General features: G+C 34.3%; 2 protein-coding genes and 1 non-coding gene across 4 annotated transcripts; 1 reads left to right on the top strand and 2 right to left on the bottom strand.

Annotated features, from left to right (window-relative positions):
* The first annotated feature begins 2,941 nt into the window (after positions 1–2,941).
* LOC105142243 (P-loop containing nucleoside triphosphate hydrolases superfamily protein) lies at positions 2,942–6,488 on the top strand. Of its 2 annotated transcripts, XM_011049777.1 has the most exons (8): positions 2,942–3,226; positions 3,322–3,426; positions 3,844–3,921; positions 4,390–4,531; positions 4,655–4,725; positions 5,274–5,370; positions 5,557–5,774; positions 6,041–6,488. In XM_011049777.1, exons 1-8 carry the CDS (start codon positions 3,059–3,061, stop codon positions 6,290–6,292), a joined length of 1,131 nt encoding a protein of 376 aa, XP_011048079.1. In that variant the 5' UTR covers positions 2,942–3,058; the 3' UTR covers positions 6,293–6,488. The 2 variants fall into 2 exon arrangements, with proteins under 2 accessions (XP_011048079.1, XP_011048081.1); XM_011049779.1 differs by lacking the exon at positions 3,322–3,426.
* Positions 6,489–8,019: 1,531 nt separating this feature from the next.
* Positions 8,020–8,092, bottom strand: TRNAA-AGC (transfer RNA alanine (anticodon AGC)). The gene has a single exon. It is a non-coding gene; the product is annotated as a tRNA-Ala (tRNA).
* A 1,955-nt stretch (positions 8,093–10,047) lies between these two features.
* Positions 10,048–15,290, bottom strand: NTRC (NADPH-dependent thioredoxin reductase C). The gene is made up of 10 exons (XM_011049776.1): positions 15,006–15,290; positions 14,228–14,435; positions 14,007–14,112; positions 13,365–13,630; positions 12,413–12,692; positions 11,557–11,664; positions 10,945–11,031; positions 10,716–10,820; positions 10,398–10,528; positions 10,048–10,286 (listed from the first exon to the last, which is right to left on the bottom strand). The coding sequence occupies exons 1-10, from the start codon at positions 15,244–15,246 to the stop codon at positions 10,226–10,228; spliced, it is 1,593 nt and encodes a 530-aa protein (XP_011048078.1). The 5' UTR covers positions 15,247–15,290; the 3' UTR covers positions 10,048–10,225.
* Between the last annotated feature and the right edge of the window lie 977 nt (positions 15,291–16,267).

Genomic DNA, 16,267 nt, shown 5'->3' with positions numbered 1-16,267 from the left:
CAAATATATGTATATATGTATATATGTATATATTATTAAGGTGTCGTCTTTATTTTTAAACAGTATGTGTAACAAAAATATATTAGATTTTATGTTGGTGGTTGTTTTGTTTTGTTTTGTTTTTTGTTTTTTTTATTGATTTCAGAGTTAATCTTTATATACATTATCAGAAAATTATTTAAAAAATTATTTAAAGAGAAAATTATCTAAAACTTATTTTGAATTTAATTGAAGTAAAATGAAGAAAATCAGGAAACCGAAATGCTCAAATTATATTTTTTGTTTATTCATAATTTTTTAAAACTAGCAAATTTTTTAATTCGTTCAAATCTTTCTTAGAGCTTAATTTTATCAAACGAGATTTAAGATAAAAATTGGTAAAAAAAGGGGATAATCGGTCCTATCCTAGTTACTTGAAATATAATTTAGGTAAAATATAATTGGAAGGATCAAAACATTATTTTATATAGGAAGATTTGAAAAAACAATTGGGCAATTCAAAAAAATCTTCAAAATGGTTATTTTTTATTCGAACTGCCTGAATGCTTACCCCCACTGCCACCAGCTGACCCGTGATATTTTCAGAATATTTTTTTTATATATAAATACGTGGCCTAAGGAACACCTAGACGTTTATTCAAGTTAAACTGACCTTGCCGTCGCCAAAAAGTGTTTATAGATATGGATTTGGTTAATTCCTAGAAATGACCTGTAGTGGTCGAGTATATAAAAATGGTTCTACTGTATCTTAACGACGTGGCTCTGTCCAGGTCCATAACCATAAATCTCTGTGATTGTTTCCTCAGTCATCGCCGAGCCCGTCTTGCTGGGAGCATTAGCAGGGCTTAACATGGGAAGATTATGTCGTTGCTAATTACAGTATAATTATGTATCAAGACATGATTACTGATTAATTTGGTTTAAGTGCTAGCCACTACGCATGCAGGAGCCCGTCTTTCTCTGTGGGGAAAAGGAAGATAAATTAATTTCAATTTCTCCAGTTCCAGTTCGGACCTCTGCCTAAATTAATCAAGTTTCCAGATACCTGTCTCATGCTAACCCTAAATGTGTAGGACTGACGAAGAATGAAAAGCTAATAAATTCCAGGATGACATAAATATTAAGACTAGAGAGAGCCTCGCGCGCACGCAGATAGCAGTTAAGAAACATCCCCAGGCATTACGTATTTCAAGACTCATTGGGCTAGTATCCAATTAACATGGAAGATCAGAGACAATTTCAGATGAAAAAGAAAAGAAAGCAACGTGAATATTCATCAAGAGCATGAACAACTGTTATATAGCGATGAGTTCAAGCACGAGTTCACGTGGAATACAAACATGCAAATTATAGTAAAGTTGGCGATTAATAATAGAGGGCAACGTTGTGTTGGATCATATATATATATAATCTTGAACAAATATATTATATATACTGCATTCACTATTGTTTTTAGATGTGTTTTTTAAAATGTTTTTGGTTTTAAAAGATATTAAAAAATATTTTGATAGGTTAGTATTAATATAAAAATCTAAAAAAAATATTTTTTAATATTTTTTTTTAAATACTTTGCGCTGCAGTATCTTAACCATTCTGATTCCCTTCCTTTTTATGCCTTTGAACATCATAAATGATTAGCCTCCACGTCTTTAAGATCCAGTTGAACCATTTTATATATAAACTGGAATAATAAAAATCATATATAGAAATTAAACAAGTCTATAGACTTATAATAGTGATCTTCATGTAGCACTCTGCCTAGGTCTGTTAAGCTTCAACGAATACTATCCTTGTATTGGACTTGAAGCTAGTCATTTAAGATGTAAAAAAAAAACAAATCTTCATGACGTGGCTCGGTCCAGTCCATAACTATGATTAGCTGGTGTTCTTCCTTAATTTTATTAGATGAGCTTGGGCTCTGTGATGTTTAGTTCATTTTATATATCTATAATTTTTTGTTTGCTGTATGATCCGTGAAAAGGTGACGAGTGTCTTGTCCGCTGATCAGTTTTTGGTATGAACTATTTTTTCTTGAACATCAATGTATGTTCAAATTGAAGTTCTTACAGCATAACCTGAAGGTTGGAGAGAATGGATTAGAGCCAAGAATTAGGTTGGAGAGGATTGTGTTGGGATACTTAGATTAATCAGTCCTTTTTAATAGATTTTTAAGGTTAGATTATATTCTTAAGCTAATTTTTATCCACAAAGTATAAATTGTTCGCATCATAATTCAAACAAAAACTATTAAAAGACAAATTCGTGTAACTACAAGGTGAGCTTACTTACATACACAGCATATAGATGAAGCCATGAAAAATAACATTTGTTTCATATTATAGGAGTCACAAGACTTGAACTAATGTTCTTAGGTAGAGATAACAAATTTATCATGTTTTTAATGATCATATTTTTAATGAAAAATAATAATCTATATTTTTTTCACATAAAAAAAATATTTTATCATAATATTTTTTTTAAAAAAAAAAATTTGAGTTCAAGAACAAATCTACTTATCAATCAAATTAATCTTTCTATATTGTTAACTAACTTATGACTCTAATGTAATGATAGTTACAACCGCACTAAAAAATTATCACTAAAATGCATGCTAAACATTATATTTATCCGATCTTTGAAAAAAGTAAAATGCATGCTAAACATTATATTTATCCAATCTTTAAAAAAAGAATAATTAGCATATATTTGGAAAGAAGAAAGCATCTCTTTTTATAAGTCAATTTATTTTGTTCAAGAGGTCCAATTGGTCCATGAACATCGCAAATTTGCAATACCCTTCTCATTTGCAATTTGGGCCTTTTAAAATCAAAACTCAGACATGGCTAGAAACATCATGGGCAGTATTGTTGAATTCTAGAACAACAAGCACAAGCCCAAATTTCCTTACACTTCGGGAAGAAATGGGCTAAGAACATTTTCCTTCCGAGGTTTTGGAAACAGAGGTAGCATAAGGGTTTAAGCTAATCTGCAGCAGAGAGAGAGACTGAAAGAGAAAGAAAGAAATTTGATCGAACAATTTGATAAAAATAGTTGGAAAATGCGTTCAGGGTTAAAGGGAATAGTAAAGAAAGGAATAGGAGAGATGGGTTTCAACGCAGGTGGTGGAGCCATTAACTGGTTCCCTGGCCACATGGCTGCTGCCACCCGCGCCATCCGAAACCGCCTGAAACTTGCCGACCTAGTCATAGAAGTCCGTGACTCTCGTGTAAGTATACGGGTTTCATTTGTTTTATTTTTTCCGAGGTAAAGAGCAACTTTTTTTACTTGTTCTTGTTTTTGTGTTTGGTAATTAATGTACAGATTCCATTATCGTCAGCAAATGAAGACTTACAACCTCAACTTGCTGCAAAAAGACGTGTTATTGCTCTTAATAAGAAGGATTTGGCTAATCCTAATATTATGCATGTAAATTGTCTGTTTCTTGCTTCTTCGTTTTGTTTTTTTTTGAATTGGAAAGGTTGAATTTTTAGAGTTGTTTGTTACTTAAATACTTGTGTAAAGTTTAGAAAAGGGAAAATAAAATTTGGGTATAGTTAGTTATGTTAAATTTTGTTTGGAGAGTTGTGAAAGATTTCAAATTTAATTGATTAAGTTACTTAAATTGGGATTTGACTGGAAATGCGGGTATTTTGTACCCATTTGATTTTGTGAATGATAAGAATTTTGGGGATTTTTATAGTTTCGAAAATTTGTTAACAAAATAATTTGTCTATGTGTTTGCATAAATTAATTTCATGATCATTTGATTCCGGGAATTTGAATAGTTGGTTGGGGATGCTATGTTTAATATGAGTGTGATGTTTGTATGTTTAATTGTTGTAGAAATGGATTCGTTATTTTGACTCACGCAAGCAAGATTGCATTCCGATAAGTGCACACAGCAAGAGTTCTGTTCAGAAGGTTAGTTGATAAGCTAGATAAAGTGCTGTTAAAATTTAGTTTTCAATTTTGGTTCAAATATATGTATAGTTGCTGATGAAATACTGAAAAATAAATTTGCTTTCATCATAAGAAAACCTTAAATCTATGCTAATTGATTGAAAATGTTGTGTTTATTACCATGTCTCAGCAGTACAAAAAGAAATACTTGCATTTGCATTAATGTTTTCTTTTTCATTGGCTGAAAGAAAGCAGGTGGCCAGCCTATGCAATATTTAAAGTAGAACAGCTAGCTATCTAAAGAAAAGAAAACAAATGAAATCAAACACGAAACTGACTTCTGCTACAATTGCTTGACTTTCATTCGGTCAATTTTATTTGATTTACTCCATTTGCCTGTGTGTTCAATTAAATTTGAGTTTTTAATCTAATATTCCTGTAATATTTTCAAGTTTGTTCATAATGCTGTTTGTGATTCGTGTGCTGAAGCTTCTTGAAGTTGTGGAGTTCAAACTCAAGGAGGTGATATCGAGGGAACCTACTCTCCTTGTTATGGTGGTTGGTGTTCCTAATGTTGGGAAATCAGCTTTGATAAACTCAATCCATCAAATTGCATTGTCTCGCTTTGCTGGTAAGATGTTACCATATTTTGTGTAAACCATTGTTATGAACTATAATTTGGCTTGCATGTTAACTACCTGTCTTTATGTTCAAGTCATGTGTTGGGCGATGATGATTTGAGTTTTCTACATAGTGCAGGGGAAAAAGAAACGAGCTACAGTGGGTCCTTTGCCTGGTGTAACTCAAGATATTGCAGGATACAAGGTGAAGTATCTTGGTTGCCTCATTTTTTTCAGGCCCTGGATTATGTGATAAGTATTTCTGTCCGTCAACCTGCCTATCTGCATACAAATGCTCAGTATGCTGTTGCACACCCATATACACTCTCTTGCTATCCCCTACAAAACATGATAATGCACTGGATTTGCCATGTATAAATTCAATAGCATCACTTTCATATTTTCACATAAAAGCCTTTCTTTTCCATTTTCTTTTATGTTTTTTTCTCTTTAGTTCTTGCTGTGAACCTCAAAGACATCGTTTAGAGATCCATGAGTCTTTGCTCAGATGCTTTTTTTCTCACTTAAAAATATATTTTATTTTTCTGCCAAGCTGCTTTTGATACCTTTATCAAACTAGAAAAAAATGATCCTCTCAAAATTCTGAATTATTTCTTTTATCTCTGTCTATTTCTGCCTGTCGCTTTTTGTTGTTTTCTTGATGAAATATTTTCAGGCACCATCCTTTTGGTTTGTTCATGCTGTTGTTGATATACTTTATCAAATGTTGATTACTTTGAATATGATTTGCAGATTGCTCATAAGCCTAGCATATACATGCTGGACACCCCGGGCGTGTTGGTTCCCAGTATCCCAGATATTGAAACAGGATTAAAGTTATCTCTTGCAGGTTTAGTCCTCTTTGTTTCCTTTTTAATTACCTGAGCCTGACATTTCCAAAAATTGCCATATGCATATGCCTCAACAAGTTCAAGACACTTGCATTAATTAATTGCTACCATCCCATAAGTATCGTCCCCTCTGCTGCATGTTCACGTACACCTAGCAAAAATTATGTGTTTGAATGTATGTGCAGGATCAGTGAAAGATTCTGTTGTAGGTGAGGAGCGTATTGCCCGATACTTGCTAGCAGTTTTAAATACTCGAGGCACTCCTCTTCACTGGAAACACTGGAATAACAGAAAAATGGATGGGATTCGATATGAATCTGAGGAGAAACACAAATATGATCCTAAAGATCTTCGGCCAAATAGGAGGAAGTCACCTAGTGTGTCTGATGTGGTGTATGTTGAGGTAACAAAGTCATGCTGCCTCTCTGCTTCTCTCTCTCTATATATGTGTGTGTTTGTGGAATCCAGAATCTGAGGCTGTTACAAATTTTATTTGAAGAGATTTATTCAATTATCTTGATTAAATTATGATTGGGTGACAATTTGCAACTCAGATGTTTAGAGTTCATCGGATCTTCATTCATTGAGTATATATAACTACATAACTTATTCTGTCGACATTGGTATCGTTTCTAATATTTTTTTGTCTCTGTTCTTGTTCACCTACAGAATCTTGTCACAGAAGTCCAATGTGCAATGTACAAAACACTGGCAGAATTCAATGGTAATGTGGAGGATGAGAATGATTTGGAGAATCTTATAGAGCAACAATTTGAGGTGCTGCAGAAGGCACTGAAGATACCTCATAAGGCATCTGAAGCTCGCTTGATGGTATCAAAGAAGTTTCTCACTCTTTTTAGGACAGGTAAACTTGGTTGTTTCATCCTTGATGATGTCCCTGAGACCAACACTGTATCATAAGATCTGGAATTTCAAAAAATTTCTTCTTTCTTTTCTCTCGGAGATATCCAAAGCTGCAATACCGCATATACTGCACTGTCACCTGTAACCATGTGCTGTATTTTAATTTTGAACTCATTTTTCGTGTGAAAAAACTTGAGATGCCCGTGTTCAAGTTGGTAATGAGCTTTCTGTTAATCTGGTACTGTTCCCTCTATTAGCCTCCGGTGATGTTGTTTGGATGATATTGGATGGTATCTCTTACGACCTTGGTGTCCTCTTCTGGTTCAAGTCTCAAGGCTCAATTAAGCAAGTATAAAAATGGATTTGATCATAATCTTGAAAATTGCACCGAGTCCAGGACTTCAGGCGGGGGGCTAGATGAACCATATTCTTCTTATAGGCAGTGGCATCGGCTAGGAGGAAACACGACAGAATTGAGAAACTAAAGTTCGCAGAATGGTTTATGGACAGACGATGGGAATGTCTCGTAACGAAGTCCTTGTGTATTTACATGAATAATTCTCAGCTCAAAATTTATTTTTTTAATAACCAATTTTAAAAATATTATTAATTTAAACCAGTTTATTTTAAATTTCTGGAAAAACACAAATATAAAACAGGCATCATTATAGTAATAGATCAGTTACCATTAGGTGTCGGGTGGATGATTAACGAGTTATGCTCTCTTCGTCGTCGTCGGCGTTCAAATCTTAAAATCAGACAGGGAAATAAAAAATCTACCAGTCTTAAAGACGAAGTGAGTTTGGGGTGTTAAAGCTGACCCGAAGGAAGCTCCAATCTGAAAACCAGATTGGAGTCGCTAGGACATTCGGCTCAACTTGAGTTGGGAAGAACATGGAAGCTGCTTAGGATATCTAGTTGCGAAATGCCAAAGTTTTCTGATTGTAAAGAGACAGTGAGAAAACGAAATGCAGAAATCAGTGGCTTTTCCTTGCTGTTTACTTTTGAGAACTAACCAAAAATCATATAATTTCCTCCATCATCTTAGTAGTATTTTATCCTACAAAATATCAACATTTTTGTGTTAAAACTACTTGATGTGTGATGATCATATATATTTGGAAGTGATGGAAGAATCTCTCTCTCTCTCTCTCTCTACACACACGCACATATTTGGCTCTGGCCGCCGTCTCAAAGACAAGGCCAAATAAACTTTATGACTATTAATTTATATAGACAATACCCTTGGCAGAGACACCAAGTTAGCAGGGTCACTGGCTATAGAGGGACCAGCATTGTCCACAAGTAAAACGCAGGGCCTCAAAACTGGTTATGAACAATAACAATGTCCATCTATCAAGATGAAGATTCAAGAGAGGGAGAAGGAAGAGCAGTTGGAGTCCAGTTAGTATAAAAGAAAAGGAAGCAATGCATACATCTGATATGGAAGATGGAACCGTAGTACTGGTGGCTATCAACTTAAAAGGAAAAGTGGCAGTGCGCCTAGGAAGTTGCTAAATAGGCAAAGTGGGTTACGCTGTACCTGATCGGATCACGGTCATTATGGGTGCAAAATCCTCCCTACTTGATGCATTTGCGGGTGCCTCTCCCTCTCCATACATGTTAGCTCCACCTTTAGTTTGTGAAAAATTATAGTAAATTGACTTACTTTTACAGTTCAAGAGATCGCACATATATTAATGGAAGATAAAATGAGTATTTCCTTCCATCATCAAGCAGAAAGCAGTTTTACTGCAAGTATTTAAAAAAAAAAAACATTAAAGTGGAGATGCGGGGTATCGATCCCCGTACCTCTCGCATGCTAAGCGAGCGCTCTACCATCTGAGCTACATCCCCTTGTTGTTCTTGTCATGTATTTTATCTTATTTTCTTCCTTTTCTTTGGATGGTATGGCATGGCATGTGCAGCAGAGGAAGAATTATAGATCTGGGAACAACTTGTTAAATAATTAGTCTTAACTTTAGAATTTAAATAGTTAGATGAGACATGAAAATATAATTTATATTATTTTTTAACATGAAAAATATAAGATTATGTTGAAGAATTCATATTAAAAATGAAATATGCATGATTTTTTATTTCCAGATGACGAGGATAATCTCTCATTGTTAGTCACTACATCTATCTTAAAGTTTTATTTCAGTTAATTCTAATTTTTTAGACTAAATTTATCTACTTTGATTTGAACAATTTCTGGATTTTTGGTAATAAAAAAAATTAGTGTTTTATTTGAGCTTAGCATTCTAATTTTGCGGAGGTAAGCAAAATCCTTACCACCTTTTCTCAATCCTCATTATATCATGTTTTGCAGGTGTTTTAGTACTCAATTACTGTTCTTCACCGTTAACGACTTCAATTTAGCCTTATGAAGAGCTATCTCATCATAGTAGGTTTTCAACCTCACCACAAACATGAAAGAAGTCGGAGACATTGAGATATTACCTATAATAATCTGGTGCAAGACTTAATCAGCTCGGCTAAAGAAAGATGATAACGAATTACATGAAAGGAATTACCTATAATAACTGGAAACCTAGTGGAATTTAGGTATTTTGATTTCTCACTTGTGGTACTTCTGCATCAACTTATTCTGCTACGTTGCTGGTTCAGAAGCATGCATATTGGTGGTTGGGACACTGATCTCCGATCCGTTTATTGCCATGGCAGCGGCAACTGCTGCTGCTGCAAGTTAATTCACGTCTCAGCATTGCGTGGCTTAATTAAGTTATACCATGATCAAATAACAGGCTAGAATGTCGTTCATAAAGTATTGAATCTGATAGAATCTAATGTATTCCAACGGCTAACTGACCTCCCCAAGATCTTTTGGCGCTACCTGGTGTGTTTCATCAGTTATGCACCAAGAGGAATGCAGGTAATAGTATCATTGCAGGTAGAAGATCTCCAAGCGTGCAGTTCAACCAAATAGCTGGCGCAAATGTCTAAAGACCTGTACACGCATCAAGTAAATGCTGACATCTAATGATAGGAATACATCTCTGTATTCATGTGTTTAACAGGGTCACTTCAAGAATGACATAATTGGACTTGAATTTGATCCTTTGTGCCTTGACATCCGAGGTTGAAAGGTGAGATGATCCTTCAGACAATTTAGAGGATCAACCCAGGTAGTCCTAAGTCGTGGGATGTGGCTGCTCTATTTTGCCTCCTGATATCGTACAGACTACTTTTCTTCATGGCACTTCAGTAGAGGGAGAGCTTGTCATCAGCACTGCACGGGCTTTATGCCAAAAGAAATCTCCAAAACACTCTTTTTATGGATGATTGGTCATAATTGTCACATGGAATAAAAAAGAGAAAAAACCAATCTTCGAGAATCTAGGTCAAACTCGAGTTTAAATACATTTGATGCTTTGGATTGACGACATTTTCTTCTTTCTAGAGCACCCATGTTTCAGGTCCTGGATTTGATATATCAACAAGCTTAAATTTTATGATCCGTAATTTCAAATTAATTGTATGAGAAAGTGGCTCTTTTCTCCTTTGGATGTAAGAATTCAACAAATGAAGCTGCAAAGGATTTTATATAATCAGAGAAAACAGCTTTGTTTCTACCTTGCAATTTCAATGTCCATTATGAATATCCAAGTTTTATCCTGTTCCATGGGTGATTTTATTCTACAGGATGCAGCAAAATAGGCACTTCGTTGTAGGGTTTGGTGGAGGATGGGTACGGAAATATATAGCCTGCTTGCATCAGTTTGTAACCAAAAGATTACATAGGTTCAACTCCGCCCAATCATACAGGTTGCGGGAAATAAAAGATTCGAGAACGTAAATCTGTAAAAATTGCTTTGGGAACTCTGCATGATAATCTGCAATGTGGTGGATCAAATACAGCATACCATTCTGTAAAAATATGGGTATTATTTGACTAACCAGTTTAATGGGGAACAAAATTGAATTACAACATGATCACAACCGCCAGATGAATGCTCGATTAAGCGCTCATTTATTTTCTTCAATGAACTCTCTGTACTCTTTCTTCATTTTGACCCCTGATACAGTCCTGCATGGCAAGTACAGGAAATTTGACATCAGAAAACAACCATGTGAACAGCAGCTGCATGATCATTCATGCATCATAGAGAGAGAGTAGAAAAAATGAAATTTTCCAAACCTGATCATCTCCTTGTTCTTGAAGAACTGCACACATGGTGTGCCCATAATTCCAGCTGCTTCTGCTATCTCTGGATCCTCCTCAATATCAATTTCAACAAAATGGACATTTTGATCAAACTCATCAATCACCTGCCATTAACCATTGAAAAAGAAGAAGAAGAAGAAGAGGTGGTGGGGTGCGGTCAGACACAGAAAGATGGATTCCCAAAAATGCAAACAAACACAAAGCATGGATGAATATTATATAAATTATGCAGGAGAACCTCCAGTAATTCTCCTAATTATACAATGCAATATAAGCTAGCATGGAACCTACCTTGCTGAGAATTGGCTTCAATGTCCTACATGGACCACAAGTTGGTGATGTATATAGCACACATATAAGCCGTGGACTTTCATGATACAACTTTCGCAGAGCATACTGAGGAAGGTAAATCGAGGAAATAACATAAGCTTTGAGCTAAGGACACAAAAACCTTATACACAACAACTTGACTGAAAACTGTTGATGCATTGCCATATTTCATCATAATAAGAACATGCACCTGGCCCTTATGCTTTGTGATGGTAATGTCAAAGCCCTCGTGAACATCTCTGTCAGTGAGTTCCTTCTTAACCTCTTCAGTTTGACGCTGTCAAAGAAAGAATCATGAAAAGCAAGCAAGTTTAGGTGGAGTATTGTTTAGATATGCTATCACATACAAGTAAAGATCTGCATAAAATTCCACAACAAAATACTAGAATATGGATGATCAAACTGTATTTCGAGAAAACTTACAATCTTATGCATCTCACTTTAACTAATTCATTTAACTTCCATAGATTGATCCAATATTAGAGATGTGAGTTTTAACCAAAAATTGAAGTCCGTGATCATGCTTGGTGAAGATATTCTTAAAAAAATATTCTAATTTCAGTAAGTGATGAGACATTGAAAGAGGAGCTTCTCCAGATGTAAGATTGCAACCAAACAAGTGATGTTAGAGAAAGACATGTTCCACGGATGGAAATCAATGCTTGAGAACAACAAGAGTACATGACACATGAGAATGTGAAATAGCTAAGGGATGAGTAAAACAGAAAAAGTTTGACTTCAGTAGTACGTTAATTTCCCTCCTTTTTCTTATAAAATGAATAGCAAGAGGAGAAAGAAATACCTGATGAAACTCTATAAGTAGGTTGTTGCTCACAAGGTATCTCTCAACTGATAGAGCAGCAATACATCCAGATCCAGCGGCTGTTATGGCTTGCCTCCACTCATGGTCCTTTTAAATAAACAGGATACCAAATCACAAAACCTTTAAAGATTTCCCAAACAAAAGACAAGTTTTGATCACAAGGAAGTTTGAATCTATGCATCAAGATAGTTGAAGATTAATGAACATGCCTAAAGGACATGTAAGACATTGTCTCAAACAAGTTGTGCTGATCACGAAATTCAACCCTTGTGTTATACTTTAATATTAAACTCTGCAATCATCAGGGGATGACCATAACTATAAGAGGATAACTCTGCAATCATCAGGGGATGACCATAACTATAAGAGGATACCAGGAACAATGCAGTGCCAGGAACGGGGGTAGTAGACACTAGATGGGGAATGTTGTTTAAGATATAATCACTGTGTCAAAGTTCTTAGATTCTAGGAAAACCAACTTACACCAAAGTTTTGCAGTGCATCAGACAACTTTAAAATAAAACAAAATATTTTTATTTTTGCAGCATCACTTCTGCAAAGTTTATCTCTCCATTTGACTAACACATTCACAGTAATCATTTAGTTATCATATTTTGCTCAAAAATCAATCACAAACTTTATCTTTGTTGAATGAGAATTAATCAATTACTCCCATTAACATGCTTTGCTGTTACACATCCCATCAACATATTTCTAAGCCTTGGCATCACCAGAGAAGCAAGAATGATAACAGAATCTTAAGTACAATAATGACATTAGAATGAAAATTGAAAGGTCTTAAGCCTATCCAAATGACAGTTTTTTACAGGATTACCTGAACATCTCCAGCAGCAAATACACCTTCAACAGAAGTTTTCCCAGAACCATCCTGAACTAACACATAGCCTGCACCATCAAGTTCAACTTGGCCTTCCAACAGCTGGCTATTCGGAGAATGACCAATACCATAGAATAAGCCTTTTGCCTCAAGCACGGATTCCTCCCCGGTATCAGTTTTTCTAGTCAAAATACCAGACATCTGGCCCTTTGTATTGCTAACGATGTCCAGAGTCTCTGTATTGAAGTGCACGGTGACATTTGGATTGTTGATCACTCTGAAACATTTGCGATAATCAACCTGTTAAACAAACATTTCAGGGAGTTGAAACTCAACATACAAATTGTTCATTAGTGTATAACTCGGGAGTCGTGAAATCATGGCAGCTAAATCACAAAAGACGAGAAAATAATGCCATGAAAGAAATTGTTTGCAACATTTAAGAAACTGGTGTGATTGCCTGCAATTTAAAGGCCTCCAGATTTGCAAGGATAAGCGACTGCATTTTCGTTGGAGTTATCTTAAACATTAGCACATAATGAGAGAATTTGTTTTCTTTCTAATAGTATAATTAGTCCAGGAGAGATATTTTTACACTGAAAGGGGTTTTGCAGAAAAATTAATGACCGCTCAGAAATAAACATAACACCAGAGATCACATACTGCAAAATGTTGATGAAATTAAACCTTTCAAAAAGGTCTGAAACACCTGACTTTACAAGAAAGATATGATGAAGATGGCACAGCAGGAATGTGCTTAAGAACATATCAAAATGCAAACATGTTTAACTTGACATATAGAAGATAGTTTTGTGAAACGTTAAATATGCACTTTTATATGTTTTATATTTAGGAGCAGCCTAAAGTAATTAATAAAGAAAGTGCAGCAAAACAATCCTTGCCAACAACTGCAATGGAACAACACAAATAAGGGTGCACCAAAACTCACCTATCTTGCATTGCTTTAGATGCCCTAAGTTGATCCTTGCGTACAAGTAAATGGACATGACGAGCATATTTAGTTAAGTACAACGCTTCCTCTGTGGCCGTATCACCTCCCCCTACGACAGCAAGAACTTGCCTTTTAAAAAGTGGTGATGCTCCATCACAAATTGCACAAGCACTAATTCCCCTACTCCAAAATTCATCTTCACGGGGTAATCTGAGTCTTCTGGCAGTAGCTCCTGTGGCAAAAATGATGCTGTGGCACTTAACCTGAAATATTAATTTAAAACAAATTTAGTATCAGAAGCATGAAATTGGATTTGTTTCCAAACTCCAATTAATTAAGAATTCACAGCTTATGGCATAACAAATACATAAACAATTGCATGTGGCCATGGCACATAACTCACGCATAAAAACAGTGCATTTCAAACAATTTCCAAGAAAACATTGGAATCACATGCAGGAAGCATGCATTTTTTTATAAAGAATACTCGCTAAAATAGGTCATCTCCAAGCAGAGTTCAAAGCAAAATTTTCTTCCATAAAAAAAATGTGTTTAAATGATTTGATACTTCAATAGTTGAAATTAATGAAACTACTCCAATATATGTACAGAACAGAATGCTAGAAAACTATATATCACCTTACGTTCACTACTCTTCACGGTAAAAGGACTGCTTTTAACATCAACAGATTCCACATCTTCTTGGAACAGTTCTGCCCCCCAACGTTCAGCTTGCCGTCGCATCCTAATCAACAAACAAAGTCAAAGTTCTGTGCAATAATTTAGTTGGAAATAATTATGTGTGTTCCGTTCAAGAACAAGAATAAATTTAAAGCAAAATCAACTTTGTTTTTTGTTACCTATCCATCAAATCAGGACCGGTTATTCCATCAGGAAACCCTGGGAAGTTCTCCACTTCAGTGGTAGTCATCAACTGCCCACCAGGCACACCACCAACTTGATACCCCTCAAACACTACAGGCTTCAAATTTGCACGAGCAGCATATATTGCTGCTGTGTATCCAGCAGGACCTGAACCTATAATTACCACATTCTCAATACCTTTGCCTGCAGGAAACAAACACCAAATTAACAACCATGGCGCGGTTGTTTTGAGGAAGCAAAACACAATTATATACCAGAATCAAAACTTGAAAATCATTCATATAATCATTTCCAGAGAAAGAGACTGCTAGAGATAAAAGGTTCTAAATACATTGTATCAAAATCAGTTGCTTCAAAATTAAAGATGAGACCCCAAACTGAAAGTAAAAACTAACATACAAAACAGTCATATTAGTATTAGATTTAAGTTAAAATAGATACTTGTACCCAAATTAACAATACGGGCATCACTTAAGAAAAGTTTTACTTCTTTTTCTAAATCATTCAAAGTCCATATCTTTAGTGGTAGTAAACGCATCTTCTTGAACAGCATATAAAATGAACAAGATTCTCACGCCTACAATTTTCCAAGCATCAAACACAAAAAGGGCCTTCAACCAGCACAAAAATTAATAAATACAAGCTAAAGCAACACATTAACATCTAAAAATCCACCAATCAACAAGATATATCAAAATCACCCCCATATCTCACACTAAAAAACCATATACACAGAGAAAGAAAGGAGGGGACCTGGAGAAGGAGAGGGCTCAGCAGAGGAAGCTTTGACACGTAGAGGAGAATGAGAGCTGGGAGCTGGCGTTGAGGGGGAGTTGAGACAGAAAGAGCGACGGAGGGAAGGAAAAGGATTACTCTTTATGAATATAAGAGAGTGGGAAGGAAGGGAAAGAGTGGCGGCGGCGGTGCTTGTCATGGTGAGACGGTGAGTGGACACGGTGCCGGTTCCGATTCTTATCTTCGGACTAGCTGACATATTGGCTGCCCACCATACAATATATACCAAAAAAAAAAGGCTTTATAATATTGTTAAATAATTTAAATATTTTTGTAGTCAAATACGTGAAAAATATTATTGAGTTTCATACAAATAAAGGTTAATTAAAAAAATTAAAATGATTAAACTTAAATATAATCCAATCACGTGCATATTAAAATTAGCAACTTTACAACTAAAAATGTATGTCAATTGTTATGATAAAATTCAAAAGGTTATAATTCATTGATTTATTATTATATAAAACATTGAAATTTTTAATTGATTTATGATTTATAAATAAGATGATACCGATTTAAATTTTTTAATATAAGTATATATCATTCAATAAGTACTTAAATATATTGTTAATAAAAAGTTAAGAGCAATTAAATCCAATTTTAATAATTATATGGTTTTTTTATTAGTTCATGTATAATTTACATATGGGATCTTATATGTCTAAACCTCTTAGTATAATTAAATATTTTTTAATAATTTAGATATGTTTTTAATCAATACACCTTATTATATGAAAAATGTGTTTTATATAACTTGAAGTTAATTAAAAAAAAACTTTGAAACAATTAATTCTTGATATAACAATTTATTTCACATTCAAATCATGTATATACTAAAATTAAAAAATATTTTTAATTAAAATTATATATAATATAAAAAGTGATATCTTATCCGTTCATAATTGGATAAAATATCAAGATATATTAAAAACAGATAATATTTTTTAAATTTTAGTTAATCTCTGCTATTTAAAAATAAAATTAGATTATGTAATTTATAAGTAAACTTTATTACAACCTCAAATGAAATTAATATCACATGATTCAATTAGATGATAAGTTTAAGAGCACGTTAAAACCTTTAAATGAACAACAAAGATATAAATCATATTGGATAATCTTAATCAATTTTAATCTAACTGTTAAATTACATTAAATGACTCAAAATTATAGTAATAATTATTAAGCAAGTCAATCTAATTTACATCAAATTAACTGAT

This window comes from Populus euphratica, unplaced genomic scaffold, assembly GCF_000495115.2.
Source record: "Populus euphratica unplaced genomic scaffold, PopEup_1.0 scaffold138.1, whole genome shotgun sequence".
Classification (NCBI taxonomy): domain Eukaryota; kingdom Viridiplantae; phylum Streptophyta; class Magnoliopsida; order Malpighiales; family Salicaceae; genus Populus; species Populus euphratica.
This window is presented reverse-complemented; position numbering and strand designations above follow the sequence as displayed.

Bases quoted from the DNA above. Each gene is read 5' to 3' on its own strand.
- LOC105142243 (XM_011049777.1), top strand. From the start codon at position 3,059: ATGCGTTCAGGGTTAAAGGGAATAGTAAAGAAAGGAATAGGAGAGATG. The intron at 5,371-5,556 runs GTTTAGTCCTCT...ATGTATGTGCAG, and splicing joins ATTAAAGTTATCTCTTGCAG to GATCAGTGAAAGATTCTGTT. The intron at 5,775-6,040 runs GTAACAAAGTCA...GTTCACCTACAG, and splicing joins CTGATGTGGTGTATGTTGAG to AATCTTGTCACAGAAGTCCA.
- NTRC (XM_011049776.1), bottom strand. From the start codon at position 15,246: ATGTCAGCTAGTCCGAAGATAAGAATCGGAACCGGCACCGTGTCCACT. The intron at 14,113-14,227 runs GTAACAAAAAAC...TTTGTTGATTAG, and splicing joins GGTCCTGATTTGATGGATAG to GATGCGACGGCAAGCTGAAC. The intron at 12,693-13,364 runs GTGAGTTTTGGT...CAAATGTTTCAG, and splicing joins TCTAAAGCAATGCAAGATAG to AGTGATCAACAATCCAAATG.